This window comes from Lepus europaeus, chromosome 2 (assembly GCF_033115175.1).
Source record: "Lepus europaeus isolate LE1 chromosome 2, mLepTim1.pri, whole genome shotgun sequence".
NCBI lineage: Eukaryota > Metazoa > Chordata > Mammalia > Lagomorpha > Leporidae > Lepus > Lepus europaeus.
Window position 1 is genome coordinate 5,292,690 of NC_084828.1, and position 15,155 is coordinate 5,307,844.

The 15,155-nt window shown below is 52.4% G+C and overlaps 1 protein-coding gene across 1 annotated transcript in view; it reads left to right on the plus strand.

Annotated features, from left to right (window-relative positions):
• The window catches only part of DSCAM (DS cell adhesion molecule), a 707,908-nt gene that overhangs the window by 669,362 nt on the left and 23,391 nt on the right, over window positions 1–15,155 (plus strand). Inside the window, exons 30-31 of the mRNA XM_062174789.1 lie at window positions 4,302–4,417; window positions 7,594–7,743. Of these exons, the coding sequence (XP_062030773.1) occupies window positions 4,302–4,417; window positions 7,594–7,743 (266 nt within the window). The remainder of the gene's footprint in view (window positions 1–4,301; window positions 4,418–7,593; window positions 7,744–15,155) is intronic.

Below are 15,155 nucleotides of genomic sequence, written 5' to 3' on the forward strand. Positions count from 1 at the left end.
GCAAGGATGGTTCTCCTCCAAAGGGTAAAAGTGCTGGAAAAAGGAGAACATTCCCAAGTCCCTACGTAGAAGGCTTGACATGGCGTTGAGTTAGAAGTAAAAGCCACGCTTTCGCGTCAATTTAACAACCACAGACTCGGCCAGTTTTCGGCAACCATCTTTTGGATGTGGCTCAGGAAGGCGGGATCGGTCATGTCCGTTGGTGAGTTGCTGACTGCCTGCTCTTTGTTGCTGTCTCAGCTGCATAGCTGAGGACCGGACAGGCAGGTGCAGTGAGGAGTGTCCGTAACCAGAGCCCGTGTTCTAGGCCCCTCCCTGGTGGCTGCCCCTGGGTTTCTGATCTTCAGGAAGTCATTTTGCTACTCTGCATCCTGCTTCCTCCATTCAAAAATAAATACTCGGAACTCTCCCTAGCTTTATCACTCTGGGAGCTAGGTGAATGTAAGAGTTGTTTTCCAAATGTTTAGGCAGGATCAGCTGTCCCAGGTAAGAGAGGCAGGTTCACCCCCAGGACAGATGGCAGCCCACCTCTAGCGGCCCTGTCCCCCACCTCCTGGGCTGCATGCTTCCAGCCCCCAGCCATTTCACCCAAGCTGGTGCCCCCCACCCACGGAAGAGAGACCATCCATCACACCCTGACAGAAAGACCTTCCTTGCCGATATTTATGCAAGAATAGTTTTGGTTTTTTGATTGAGTACCAGCCCTCTTGGGGTTGAGACTGGCTCGATCCTTAGGAACAAGACCACAGGTGTTTAATGTCCAGGGATCTGCACTAGTGAGAGAGTTGGGCGTAAGCAGAGAGGCTGAATTAGCCTAGCTATTCTGATGTTGTATTTTTGTACATAGAATTTAAAAAATCCATCCCAGTGTTACTGTGAGATATGCTCCTAACAAGGCTAGTGATTTCACTTAAAAATCCTCCTTGCAACGCTTGGTGGGCAGTGTGGCCACATCCCTTCCTTTTCTCCCCACAAACTGTAAGGAAATATGAAGATTTTGAAGAGTTGCAGAGACTGCAAAGGATTCACTGGCTAAGTGGGGGACACGGCACCCCATTAACTCTCCCCAGTTCTCCCACTGTGCTACTTTAGCCAATCAACTGGCAAGTGAATGATCAAAGATCACATTTTCAATTATCAGTGATGCAAATAACAGGCCCCGGATCACTCATCCAAGAAAAAGATGGAATTTGGCTTCCACTGTGAAAACTTCAGAATCCTTTTCCAGGTTTCAATGAGGTTTCTTGAGATAATGTTGCCGTCGTTCTAAAGATCAATGTTACACTTTTCGAGGGTCATCCTTTATATAAAAAATCATTAAATACAGCAATGAATATTAGTGAAATAACTTTCTTAGGACACAATAACCCCCTTAGGATGGGAAGGACACACTGACCCAGAGCACAGCCCATGGGACCACATCGCTCGGCTCGCCCTGCAGCCAAGATAATGAATTTCAGGCCGGCGCCGCGGCTCACTAGGCTAATCCTCCGCCTTGCGGCGCTGGCACACCGGGTTCTAGTCCCGGTCGGGGCACCGATCCTGTCCCGGTTGCCCCTCTTCCAGGCCAGCTCTCTGCTGTGGCCAGGGAGTGCAGTGGAGGATGGCCCAAGTCCTTGGGCCCTGCACCCCATGGGAGACCAGGAGAACCACCTGGCTCCTGCCATTGGATCATCGCGGTGCGCCGGTCGCAGCACACCAGCCGCGGCGGCCATTGGAGGGTGAACCAATGGCAAAAGGAAGACCTTTCTCTCTGTCTCTCTCTCTCTCTCACTGTCCACTCTGCCTGTCCAAAAAAAAAAAAAAAGATAATGAATTTCATTTAAGACATGGCTATTGAGTACCTACTTTGGCTACGTAGTTCTCTAAGTTCCAGGATCATTTAAGGAACCAAACAGATAGCATATCCTTGGGCGGGGGCGGGGGCAGCACCTATTTCAGCGAGAGACACCAGTAATGAATGAGTCAACCAAACAGATGCAAAGACGCGTGTTACAGAGTAGTGAGTGCACGGGAGAGAAAGGAGCGGGCACGCAGCAGGCACTACTGAGGCAGAGCAGCCGGGAGCCGCTGCCGAGACCGCTCTGAGCCGAGGCTTCTATTTAACAGGATAAAAAACACGTATAGTTTGTACATTTGCCTTTTATTTGAAAGGCAGAGGGACAGGCAGATGGAGAGAGAGATTCCATCAGCTGGTTCACTCCCCAGATGCTCACAACAGCCAGGGTTGTGCCAGACAGAAGCCAGGAACCCACGGCTCAATGTGGGTCTCTCCCATGTGGGTGGCAGGGAACCAAGTACTTGTGCTGCCACCTGCTGCCTCCCAGGGTGACATTACTGAGAAGATAGATGAGCAACAAGGTAGCTGGGACTCGAACCAGACATTGCAGCATGGAACATGGTATCCCAAGCAGTGACTTAACCAGTGCCCCAAATGTCAACCTCTGAGCTGAGTTTTGCAAGAAGGCAAGGAGCCAAGCCAGCCACATGGGAGACCCATATGTTGGGGGCAAGTTGGGGTGGGCAGGGGGCGGGCAGCTCATATTCTAAGTAAAAGGAATAGCAGGTGCAAAGGGGCAGGGAACATTTGCCCCCAGATCCTGAGGTTTTTTGGGCCATATTTCTTGCCTTCCCACTGTGGGGCCTGGCAAAGCCGACTTGTGCCCAAGGCTCAGTGACATTCTGAGTCCTGGCGCCGGTCGGGGTGGCCTGCTTCCGCCGTGGGCCTGGTGGCAGACCCCTTCGTGCTGCGTGAGGAAAGCCGGGGCTCGGCGCCGGGGCAGCCGCCAGCCGCCTCATGACTATTCATGAGCAGAAGGAACCAGCTCGCACAGCTATTTTTGGTGCAAGGACAAGCTCAAGTCCCTGGTGAAGTTTCTAAACAGATCTTCCGGATAGTCTCAGAGGAGCAGTTCCCCATATGTTTTTGTGGAATTATAGCTCGTCTGAGCGTGGCAAGGATGGAGGCAGAATGCAGCTCACGGCAGCTCGCTCTTGGAACAAATGAAAGGAGTCGTCCCTTAAGAAAGTCCTTTGTAAGAGCCCAGAGACCACAGGAGAAATCAGGCCAAAGCCTCTGAATGTGGCCTCTCGTAATTAGCATGATGGCGTACAGAACCCACTGGCTCATCACACGGGGCGGGAAATCTAGTTCAAGGTCAAGTCCCAGCCGGGAAGGGCGCCCCTTTCAGATGCTGTCTCTCCCAGAATGTTTCCCTCTGTGCTCAGAGGACACGTAGACTTCAGCAGTGGCCCGAACTTGACCTTGGAATTATTCAGGTTCCTCGCTGACACAGAAAGATCTAGGGAGGGGATGTGAGGCAGGGCGAGGCGGGCGGTTTCCCGGTAAATCCTTGGCTGCCGGGAAAATATGTGAGAGCCACACGGACACCTGCTTCCTTACTCTCTGTCCCCGGGCAGACATCGCCACGTGAGGCGGCCCCCAGACATCTCTGTCCAAATGGAATTTGACAAGGATTGGAGGGTTTGTGGCCTCTGCTTCTGAGAGGGACTTCCAGTAAACATCCATTGAATGCCTGCTAGATCCTTATCACACTATAAGGACTGAACAGCCGTGCCTCCTATGAGGATGGCTGATGAGGGCCTTTATCGACGTTCTTAGATTTTTGTGCAACACGGAGGTTTTCCCCACTGCACGCTGTAACTGAACAGGATTATTCCATGCCACTTTACTACCTATTTTCATTGACTTTCAGAGAACAGCTCACTCTGAGAGCAATTTTCTGGTACACAAATTTTGGGACAAAATTATTATAGTAATTGCTTTTTTTTTTTTTCCTATTCTAAAATGCACCATTGGTTAGTGAAACTAGACTGATGTCGGGGAAGCTAACGAGGTTTGTGATTTGTTAATGGAACAAATAGACAGCGACAGCAGATCTAAAATGCAAAGCCATTAGTAAAATCCTCGTCCAGTGAGCAGCTGGTGCCGGCTTCCTCCCCAGCCGTCGCTGCGGTATCTCCTGGCTGACAAAGGGAAGCGCTGTCGGTGCTCAACGTGCTTCTCCACTTCATTTGCCTTCTGCACAAGAAACCCCAAATTTCTCAAAACCCTGAGGATCCCAAACCAATCTCTGCTGACAGCGTGTATTTTCTGTATCTTCCCAGCCCGCCTACAGTCAATACTAATCGATCTCATTATCCAATGCTCTCTCCCTCCCGTCCCCTCCAGACATGTGCGTTGTTAGACAGTAAGCCAGGTCGGAGTGCAGGCACGTGTTGGCATGATGCGATATTGATCTGAATCTGCTCCCACTTCCCCTCTGTTTTTTTATTCCTAGTAAAAATACCCGGACTTCGGATACCCTGAGCAAGCAACAACAGACTCTGAGAATGCACATTGACATACCCAGGGCTCAACTCCTGATTGAAGAGAGGGACACAATGGAGACCATCGGTAAGGTGCCCTGCCCGCCACCGCACACAGCGTGGCTGCCACAGCCATGCCTTCTCAGCCCAAATCCTAGGACAGCATCTTCAGCATGGCAAGGGTATAAAAGTTGGAAGACTTGGAGTTGCTATTGCGGGGAATAGTTGAGTACCAGCAAATGTGGGGCAACTTGAACACCTATCAGCTGTTGCCCCAGATGGGTGGAGGCCTCCCTGCCTGGTCCACTGCAGGTGTTTCCTGGGGAGGATGTTGGTGCTGCCCCAAAGAACTGTCCATGGTTAATTAAACCCAGAGGCCCGGTCCTGGAAACCCAGTCTGCGCTCAGCCTGCCCACCCTCCCTAGGCCGGCTTTCCTAAGATTTATCTGATTATTTATTTATTTGAGAGGCAGAGTGACAAGGAGGAAGGAACGTGCCGAGGGTGCAGCCTTCTCACCTGGGGAGACACCAGCTCCATCACTTCGGTTCCAGAGCAGTGACCGTGGGCTTCTGTGCCTCTCCCACCCGGAGCCCAGCAGCCCTGACCCGTCCTGGCCTCTCTGTGCTCACGCCCCATCCATCGCCCCCCAGTGCCTGCCCGCATGGTTCTGTTTACTCCAGGCTCGGGGACCTCCTGCGCCCACTGTATTCCTAACCAGAGAGTGGACGTTTGCTGGGAGTCATGTGGCAGACACTCTCGCGAGCTGTCTGCGTGCATGGCTTGGTTAACCATTCCTACCAGCAGCAGGGATGGGGTTTCCCGGCCAAGGTCGCACAGGTGGGAACAGACCCAGGGGCCACTCCCGGTGACGGGTTGCCATTGCCACCTGTTTCCATCCAGTGAGCTGCCCTCCTACAAGTTCTGCCAAGCCTCTGGTAACCATGGAGACAGTGGGGGGGGCAGCCTCCAAGGCCTCAGACATCTCAAACCTCACAGCATCTGGTTCCGGGAGGCGGTGCCAGGGCAGCCCTGGAGACAACTGCCTGCCTCCCAGCAAGTAGCCCAGCAGCAGGAGGCCAGCCGGGACAGAAAAACTTCCTCTGTTGTCCCCACCCCACTCCCAACACACCTGCCTTGGGTCACCGTGACCTCCAGCAGGCTGTGGGCGACTCTACAGTCACTTTTGCTCCAGGCGCAGCGTCACCTAGAGACAGCTCAGTGGATACCCACAGAACCCTCCCCCTTACCCCGTATGGTAGGAGGAGGCACGTGCCCTAAAGCATACGGAATCCCATCAGCTTGTGCACACCAGGACAAGGCAGCGTGTTCCCCTTGATTATCTTTCTCCCCCACAGTAGTATTCCTGGAATCCCTTTTATTTAACTCACTGGATCGGGCATTAAAACTAAACTTGCCTTTGAAACACCAGCACAGACATCCAAATGTAATTTATGGGATCCCGTGTGTTTATCAGCACTCGTTTAATTGAGCCTTTCCAAGCAACACATGCCTCAGGGATTGTTTTTGTAACGGAGCCGTGGACAGGGTCTGCAGCTCGTCAGGGTCACGGCGGTTATGTAACGTGGTTGTGATGTTTGCAAAGTCCCACCTCTCGGCTCCTTGGGAATCCTACATGTGGCTGTTGAAACAAATGGCTGGATACAGCCCGCGAGTAGCCAGGCTGCCAGGAGCCAGCCGTGGTGGACTCACCCCAGGGGGTCTGTGGTCATCTCTGAGTGTGGGAATGACCCTGAGCTGGAGCTCCGTCGTGGTCCACACAGCAGCAGCATCTGTCACTGGGCGTCCTTTTCCTCCTGGGGATGCTGGACAGGAAGTTAAGGTCATTTTCTCCTGATGGGAAAGTAGACCTCTATTCCTTTGGGATGCTCTGAGCTCTGACTACAAGGATCCGACTCTAAAGGGCCATTTTTTTTCTAGCCAGAGTGGATGGTTAGCCTCAGGGCCTGACAGGCACCTGACACTTCCCATGAGAAGTTTGCATCTTGGCCCCGCAGATAACCTGAGCTCCTAGCAGAAGCTGTCACACACCCACGTGATCGATGTGTCCGAGTGGGGCCTGGGGCCTCTGGTGCCCCTGCCTTGGGGAGGGACGGTGTGTGCAGAGACCACTGTTTTGGGGCGGCAGGACCTCCAAGTGGAGCCCTGGCACCTGCCACAGTGCCAGCCTCTGCTGTGCCACGCGCTGGGCCGCTCCCAGGCACCCTGGCAGCCCGGCCCCATGTCATCTGCCAAGAAATTTTATTCTGATTTTGGGAGGCTCTCCTCTCCTGCCAGGGCCTGAGTCACTGGGTTTAGTAAGGTTCCCTCTGTCCAGAGCCTTTTTTGGGCACAGAGGCTGGCTGTGCTTTCTGGTGGTTTGAGGCGTCCACCGTAGCAGGTCGGGAAGGTCATTCTGGACTACAGGCCTTGAAAATCTATGGGGGAAAAAAATCCATATATCCCCGCCGAAGTCTCCCTTGCATTGAAACAGCTCTTGAGGAAGTGTGGACAATATCACAGCAAAGTCAGCACAAGCCCGAGACGACCCAGTCACACCACACAGCCCGAGCCGCTGCCCCTTCTCCGGGCACTAAAAGGCTCGGAATCCATCTGAACCGGGCCCCTGCCTCCCGCACCCTCGAGTGGCTATGCCAGAAGGGCTTTGGACACCTCACAAGTGAGTCATTTCTGGAGAAGTCAATGAAAAGACGCATTGGAGGAACTGACGCTCCAAAGAGGCAAAGAGGAAGGGAGCAGAGCTCAGAGGCACGGGCAGGCTCTGAAGAACAGCTTCTCCTCCCTCCTCGCTGCTCGAAACACTCGCTGAGCTCGCTGCGAGAGCAGACCCCAGTGCAGACCACCACGGCAGGGCGGGGGGGCATCTCTCAGCAGCCAAAGGAACCCATGACAAGCACACAAATCCAAACCTGAATGAGGTAGGCAGCCACCACAACAAGCCCCCCAGCTCACTGCTAAATGAACAGAAAGCATGCCCTAGAGGACAGGTGAGACCCTCCCCTCCCCTCCCCTCCCCTCCCCTCCCCTTGAACTGCAAAGGCCAACCTGTGTGCACCTGCTGCTATTTCTAACCCTCGGGAGTCAGGCAACCGCAGGGCCTGAATGTGCAGTCATGGGAGATGTTTTGGAAGGGGCTATTGTTGTTGTCATGAACAATAACACCAGCGCCTCGGGAGAGAAGAGGCCGGGCAGCCACGCCAAGCGGGTAACCGGGTCTGGCTCTGTCTGTCCCTGTTCTTCTGCAGACGATCGCTCCACGGTACTGCTGACGGATGCTGACTTCGGAGAGGCCGCGAAACAGAAGTCCCTGACGGTGACTCACACGGTGCACTACCAGTCGGTGTCTCAGGCCACGGGGCCCCTGGTGGACGTTTCGGACGCTCGGCCAGGAACGAGTGAGTGGTCAACAACACTCAGACCATGTGGGTGGCACGGGGGTGGAGCTATGTTCACACTCCGGCCCTATCCAAGGAAAGCGGGGGCTTTCCAACTCTGTGCTCAAAAACCAAATAGGTTTGAGGGGGATGTGGACTTTTACTGCTCAGTCTTGGCTATGATTAAAATGGTGTCACTGTGGCCAAAAACTCTTGGCACTGCTTTACTCTGAAAAGTAGGAGGAATTCCAGGGCAACTGAATTGTTTCATGTAGGCAACCCAGGAAAAGAGGAAGGCACTTTGCCATGGGTGTCTCTCTGGTATTGTTAGGAGAGAGAGTTGATGCCATTCGGGTTATTTCTGCAGCAATCCTGCAAGGGACCTACTCATAAATTCAGTATCACAGGCCCCGTTTCACAGCTGAGAACCCCCAGTCTCCGTGGAGTGAGGGGAGCAGGCCACAGCTGTGCACACAGCAAGTAGGGAAACCAAGATTCAGCTCTGGATCAGTCTGTTCTCAAAGCTTGTATTTGTTCTCCTGGACACACAGTTGGAGCCAAATTTCAGTTCTGACTAATCTAGAGATTATGTTGGGTTTAGTTACTAAAATGTTCCTCCATCCACTATGGAAGTTAATGGCTGCATGAAATTAAGCCCCCTAATATGTACCTAGACCTTATTCATTAGATATGTTGCTTTCTTCATAATTGAAATTATTTCTAAATCTCCTTAAAGACTGAGAAATTGGTATCTCGATTATTATCATTTTACAAGCTTTGATGTCAGCTTTTATATCTCTAATCGTTCGCTTTGCGAAACCTTGTGTTCTTAGCATGTTGTCATTAGAAAATAAATACTCTGCCCAAAGCTATTCTTCCTAAATCCTAGCTTGTGAGGCACTTGGGAGGGGCAGGAAGCGTCTTGATTCTTGACTACACGGTGTTATACAGGGAGCGATTCAAACAGGTACTGAGACTCACTTGAAAAACAGAAAAGTTTTCCAGAACATTCTAAAGAAGTCTTTTTATTTCTCTCTTCTGTTTACCTTTACCTCCGTCCTTTGATGGCCTCAGTCCCTTCTGAAGGCAGGAACGAGACCTGGGTGAGAACCCAGCGTTGTAAAGGGATGTGGGTGGACACTCGTTCCCACCAATGCTTCTCCCCAGCTATTGCTCGTCCACTGAATCCACCTGGTGCGGCTTCCAGCTGCTCTGATGCGTTCTGAGCGTCCTCTTTGCTGTCAAACCAGGGTGATATTCAGACCCTGGAGGGCCTTGGCTTTTAGATGCAAGGGTGAAAACGCCCTTGGCTCCAGTGTTCCAGGGCCCAGTCATCAGGGAGGTTGTTGGACACAGTAGCAAGGGCGCAGGAAACAGGCCGAGGAAATGGGACAGGTGCCCCAGGTCGTGCTGCCAGCCGTCTGCGTACCTCAGAATCACACACAGGGGCCTTGTCTCAGGCTCTCGCCCAGAGATTCTCTTCCGGTTGGTGTGGGGTAGGCCTGGGACCCTGCCTGGCAAAAATGTCCTGGTGCTTCTGACGTTGTTTGTCTGAAGTCCCACTGAGAAACTCCCCCAAGTGTTAGAAAGGCGCCCCGGTGGCCACAGGAGGAAGTGCCCACCATGCCCTGTGTCCCTTAGCACAGGCAGGGCAGGAGCCTCCAGCTTGCCGTGCTCACAGCACACAGGTTCCTCCTGCTGGGGAAAAGGCAACCCGCATTGCCCCTCCCGGTCCGGGAAATGCACAGAGGCCGGGCGTCCGCAGTTACAGTGGGAGAAGAGGCAGTGACACTGGAGCGCCAGGCACCATCCGAATGCTTGGAGGACCGGCTCCAGAGTAGCAGGGAGGGGGCTTTGAAGGCACTGAACCCACCAAGGGAGACACGGAGCTGCGTCCCAGGCAGAAACTGTAGGTCAGTGGAAGGTGAGTAGGAGGCAGGATGCGTGGTGCCTGGCTGGATGCGTGGCTCCTGGCTGTAGGGTTGTAAGCGTGGCTGGGGGAGCATTCAAATTTCAATCACTCAGCATCCAAAATACTTATTAAGGTTTTCTTGATGTCGATGGCTCCGTGTGTGGTGACAGGGATACACAGTGAGATGCGGGAAGACACGCACGTCTCCTAGTGACGGACGGCAGACAACACACAGGGAACTCGAGCGTCTGTCATGTCACAGCATGTTCTAGACAAAAACGGCACCGAGGGGGAGGGACCCTGGGAGGGGCTGCCTTGGCTCTGGGCTCCTTGGGAGAGGCACTGCTCCTCCTCAGAGCATGAACCCGGCTCAGGGCAGAGTGGGAGAAGTCTGCTAGGCCGGGGAGCAGGACGGGGATGCTGCTCCCAAGATCAGAAGGGGCCCAGGGGTGCAGTGGGGAGGGAAAGTAAGGCAGAGGAACTGTAGCCTGGGCCTCGTGGGGCCTCCTCAGCCAGAGTCTCACCTCTGCCTGTCTCCCGGGAGCTCTGGGAAGATCTCCCCGGGGTACAGCCTGCTTAGCACACCCCGACCCTGCAGCTTAGAGAAGTGTGTCTCTTTCCTTTGTGATAAACTTAATTCAGTAACGCTTACTAACATCAGGCAAACTTCCCAAATCCACGCATCACTCTCGGGCTCCCCGTCCCCCCCAGAATGAGTTTGCTCGCTCAGCATCTGCACGGTACTCCATAACTGTTAGTGAAGACCTTTGACTTCATCCCAAAACCACAGGGTGAGAAACACACTATTCCATTTTTGAACTGCTTTATAATGTTGGGGTTCTTTTTTTTACATTCCACCAGGATTTTATATATTTTTGGATTAACATGTAGTAATTATACATTTTGTATGGGTGGATAACTGGCCCCGCAGCAGGGTCTGAGCTCTCTGAAGCCGGTTCTCTGCCGGCTTCTTGTGCCCCAGAGCTTGCTCCCCCCGCCCAGGAGTTACACCTGCATGAACCCCGCCCATGCGGCAGGTTCTTCTGCTGCACGTTGATGCATGTGCAGAGATCCATCTATGCAGCCTGCGCTGCGTGTCCTTGGTGCCTCGTCCATGGATTCACACGACCACAGCTCCAAAAGGTTTGGGCAAAATATTGTGTCTGTATGGGACATGTACTTTGCCATTGTTCCCTGAACAATATAGTCTCTCCCCAGCACTTACATTGCATTAGGATTATAAGTAAGGTAGAGAGGATTAAAGGTCACACAGGGTGTGTGTGGGTTCTATGCAAACGTTACCATTTTACATCAGGGACGTGGGTGTCCTTCGATTTGTTATCCACGAGAGCTACTAGAACCAATCCGTGAACCAAGGGACAATTGCGTTCTCTGTTTGCTCAGCTACCAAAGGCATTGCTATGGTTGTGCCATGACATTCTACAAGTTAGGGCTGTGTTGTCATTGCAGGGAGCCTTCATTTTGAAAGGGAGCATCTGAAACACGTTGTCTGCACACAGAATGATTGCATTGTAGAAATTATGTTTCCAAACAATCTCTGAGCTTGCCAAGCGCTGCAGCAAATCCTTTCTAGATGGGAGGAATCCTAATGATTTCCTGTTTATCTCTCTCAATGTGTGAAAATACACCCCAGGGCTGTGTCTGCTGTGTGTGCACTTCCCTGTACCCACAGAAACCATGCGCGTCCTCCCACCTACGCTACATCATCCCTAGATTACTTGTAACACCCAGTGCATTGCAAAGGCTGTGGGAACTGTTGCTATACTGTACTGGTTAGGGAATGATGACAAGGAAAAATGTCTGTATGTGTTTTTTTATGAATATTTTCAACCTTTGGTTGGCTGAATCTTTGAGGGTGGAGCCCAGAGATACACAGGCCTGGCTCTGCAGTACTGAACCAGGAAATGAATAGGGCACAGCTCCCATCCTTGCTAGCTCTGCTAATTAGCTCCTCTCTGCATCCCAAGCTTCTCTGGCATGTAGCTTTAGTGGCCACCTCTCTGCCAAACCCACCGAGTCCTCCCCGCCCCCCACAGACCAGGGGGTGCAGTGCAGGCGAGCTCTCCCCGGTGCCCAGGGTGCTGAAGCAGGCTAACCACACTTGAACCACGTGACAGCGCCTACGGCAGGTGGTGACGTCACCAAGCCTCGGGGGCGAGCTCTCCCCGGTGCCCAGGGTGCTGAAGCAGGCTAACCACACTTGAACCACGTGACAGCGCCTACGGCGGTGGTGACGTCACCAAGTCTCGTGATGCAGGAACCAGGTCCACCCAGTGAGACCTGGTCAGAGCCGGTTCGGAGTGGACATGGACTCCAAACCCACGCAACCTACCTCAACACCCTCAACCACCCCATGCTGCCGCTAAGTCAGCATGACGCTACCTACGAGCACGTAGGGACTAAAGAATTCACTTCTCACTCACTCACACATGTGCGCACACACCCCTGCATATGTGTGTCTATGTGTATGTACGCAGTTGTCTCTTCACATCCGTGGATTTAACCAACCACCGACAGAGCATATTTGAGGGAAAAAAAAGCCGTGCACAGATCTCTGGTTTTTGTGATACGTCCCGGAACGATAGAGTGCAGCACCTATTTCGTCAGCATTAACACTGTATTAGGTTGACTGTCGGCCCTACAGAGATGATGTGGATCATATAAGAAGGCCTGTGTAGGTTCCACGCAACTGCTGCAGCGGCTCGTGGAAGGGACTGGAGCAGCCACAGAGCCTGGGTGTCCAGAGAGGGCTTTCGGAACCCATCCCCGTGGACAGCGAGGGACAGCTGTCCGTCCACGAGCAACTTACAGCACGGATGGAATCCTTGCTGTTGGTGCTTCGATCCCAGACGTAGTATCTGGGGAAGGCACCGACAGGAGTGAGGCGGGTCCAGTGGTCCAGGCGTGACAAGCACTGGACGTGCACCTGTTAGTCACCGAGGGGATGGGCAGAGCTACTGGTGCCACCCTACCTATGAGACAACCAGGAAATTCTTCATGGGAAGTTGAGGCCTCAGCATCTGCAAGATACGAAAACAGGGGAGTCTTGCAGATTAGCGCCGTGCCCATGACCCGTGTTTTGTAACCTTGTTATCTGCAAAATCCTCTCTGATCCCAAATTCTGGACAAATAAATAATTTGATTCAATGGGCAGACGCTTAATTCAGGTTCAGACCCGCGTTGAAAGCCAGGAGCTATTTATATCACTTCCCCTCCACATCATTGGCCATTCAGCAGGCAGGATGCTTCATCACTAAGTTTTATTTATATTAGGATGTTGCGGAGCCTAACTACATACTTTCCATGCAAGGGCAGTAAATTCCTTCGTTTCTCTCCATGGTGGATTAGCTGGGAAGTCATGTGGAGGCAGCTATGGAGTGGAATCCAAGGGAAACTTTTCTTTTATCCAGGATCTCAAGAGCTATCACAGAGAGGGGCTCACTTCAGGCACAAAACAATGGCTCTGAAAACCTGATTCCTAACACAAAGGGTGTCCAGCACCCCGATATTCTGCATCCAGGGACAGTTTCTACTCCAGGAGGCCTGCTGGGTACATGACAGGACTGTGGTTCAGGAAGCTAATAGCATGACCTATATTTTCAACACGATTGGGCCACCGGTAAGCCGGGCTCATTTAGGAAAAAAAAGAGGGGAGGGGTTATAGGAACACAATTGCCTTGAATAGAGTTCGTGCTTTGACAAGAGCTGTCATGTCTGACTTTCTTGTGAAATTTTCCAATCAGGGTGTTCATGAGCAAAGGGGCAGTGAGAGTGAGGACCCCTGCCCTACCTCTGGGGAGCAAGCCCAGGGCCGGCAGCACAGTGGAGAGTGGGGGACCATAACCCCACCCAGCGCCCATGCCAGGAGTAAGCCCACTCAGACTGATCTACAGCTGTGGTTGCAAGGAACTTAGAGAAGAATAAAAATGAGAATCCTCAAAACTTATGTAAAGGACTGGGTAATTTTCTGGAAAAGATTCATTAGCATTTAAATAACAAGCTCCACTTATTTAAGCTCCACTTATCAAGTCGATAGAGCCTGGAAGACATTTCGCCTCCTCCTCATGGTGATGTTTTCCTGTCTCTTGGAGGACCTCTCTCCCAGTGTTTCAGTGGCGCAACACAATTATCATTCACACCTTGTTGTGTCGAGAGAGCTGGGCACTGGGTTTAACTCATTTACATTCTAATCAAGGCCAAGAAAAAATCTTCCAATAAAGTCTGCCATGGAATTTTTGCAAGTAAGGGATGAAATGTGTCTTAAAAAATCAATGCCCCAGAGAATATGCACCAAGACTGAGTATGTTGATGACCCAGGAAGTCTTAAAATTTATCGATTCTGCTGCCATCTTAACGCTTCTCTCCAGCATCGAACAATGATGGATTAGGTTCAAAGTCCAATAACTCGAAACTTGCAAAGAAGAAAATCTTCCACTTCCAAGGAGCGTCCTTCCATCACTTCTCAGGGTCAGCCTCCCCATCCCAACATGGAATTATACGTAAGCCGTTGTCACCAGGAGACCGCATTGGAAAACTTGGACGCCAGGCGAAGTCCGAGCTGAAAGACGGGAGGTTTGGGCTCCATTTTCATTACTTAGCTGTTGACCTACTTCTCTGTGGGCTGCTGTTGCCCGACTCATTCAGTGCCCCTTGCCTATATAAAGCCTTCAGGAAATACTGCATGCCGGGAAGTATTGTGGGGGTCCAAAGAGGAAGACCCTTGTCTGTGTCCTGGAGAGACTCCTAGGCTCCTGGGATCAAGTAACAGAGTGCAGCCATGCGTCACAGGTTGGCGCTGTCCGTTCGCACTCCACTCGTGTTGAGCAGTGAAGGTAAATGGCCGTGTTTCCCAGAGACCAGACCCTCCTAGAACGGCATCGAACTCCTCCTTGAGAAGCAGGGAATTCACAGGTGGAGAAGGTCCATGGGACTGTTGGGACGAAAAGGTGTGGTCTCTGCAACCCAGGAGCCGACAGTGCAGTTGACGATAAAACAGTCATGACTGTCGCAATGAGTGACTGTGAGAGGGCACCGGCACGGGAGGCAGCTATATTGTACACGGGAGCTCTTGCATCAAAGTGCCGCCGACCGAGTGGCATTCGAGAATACCCATTGATTGTCTCCCTGTGCCACAAGACCAAAATCAAAGTGTCCCCAAGGCCATGCTCCCTGGGAAGCCGGTAGGGGACAATCCCGGCTTCTGCTACTCTGCCAGCGAGCCTTGGCTTCCATTGCTCCAGCCTCCCTCTCCTGTGTCTGTGTCTTGATCCCCTGTCTTATCAGGACTCCAGATGAGATCAGATTAGGCCTGCCCCCCTTCCAGTCTGCCGTCATCCTAGCTAATTACTTCTGCAGTGCCCCTGGTGGGAACAGACTCCCATTCTGAGCTAATGGAGGGGAATATGGATGGATGCGTCTTTCAGGGGCCACACGATTCGACCCCCTAACAGCACCCCGGGGTAGAACTCCAGGCAGAGAGCCACGGGGCAGGGGAGATGTT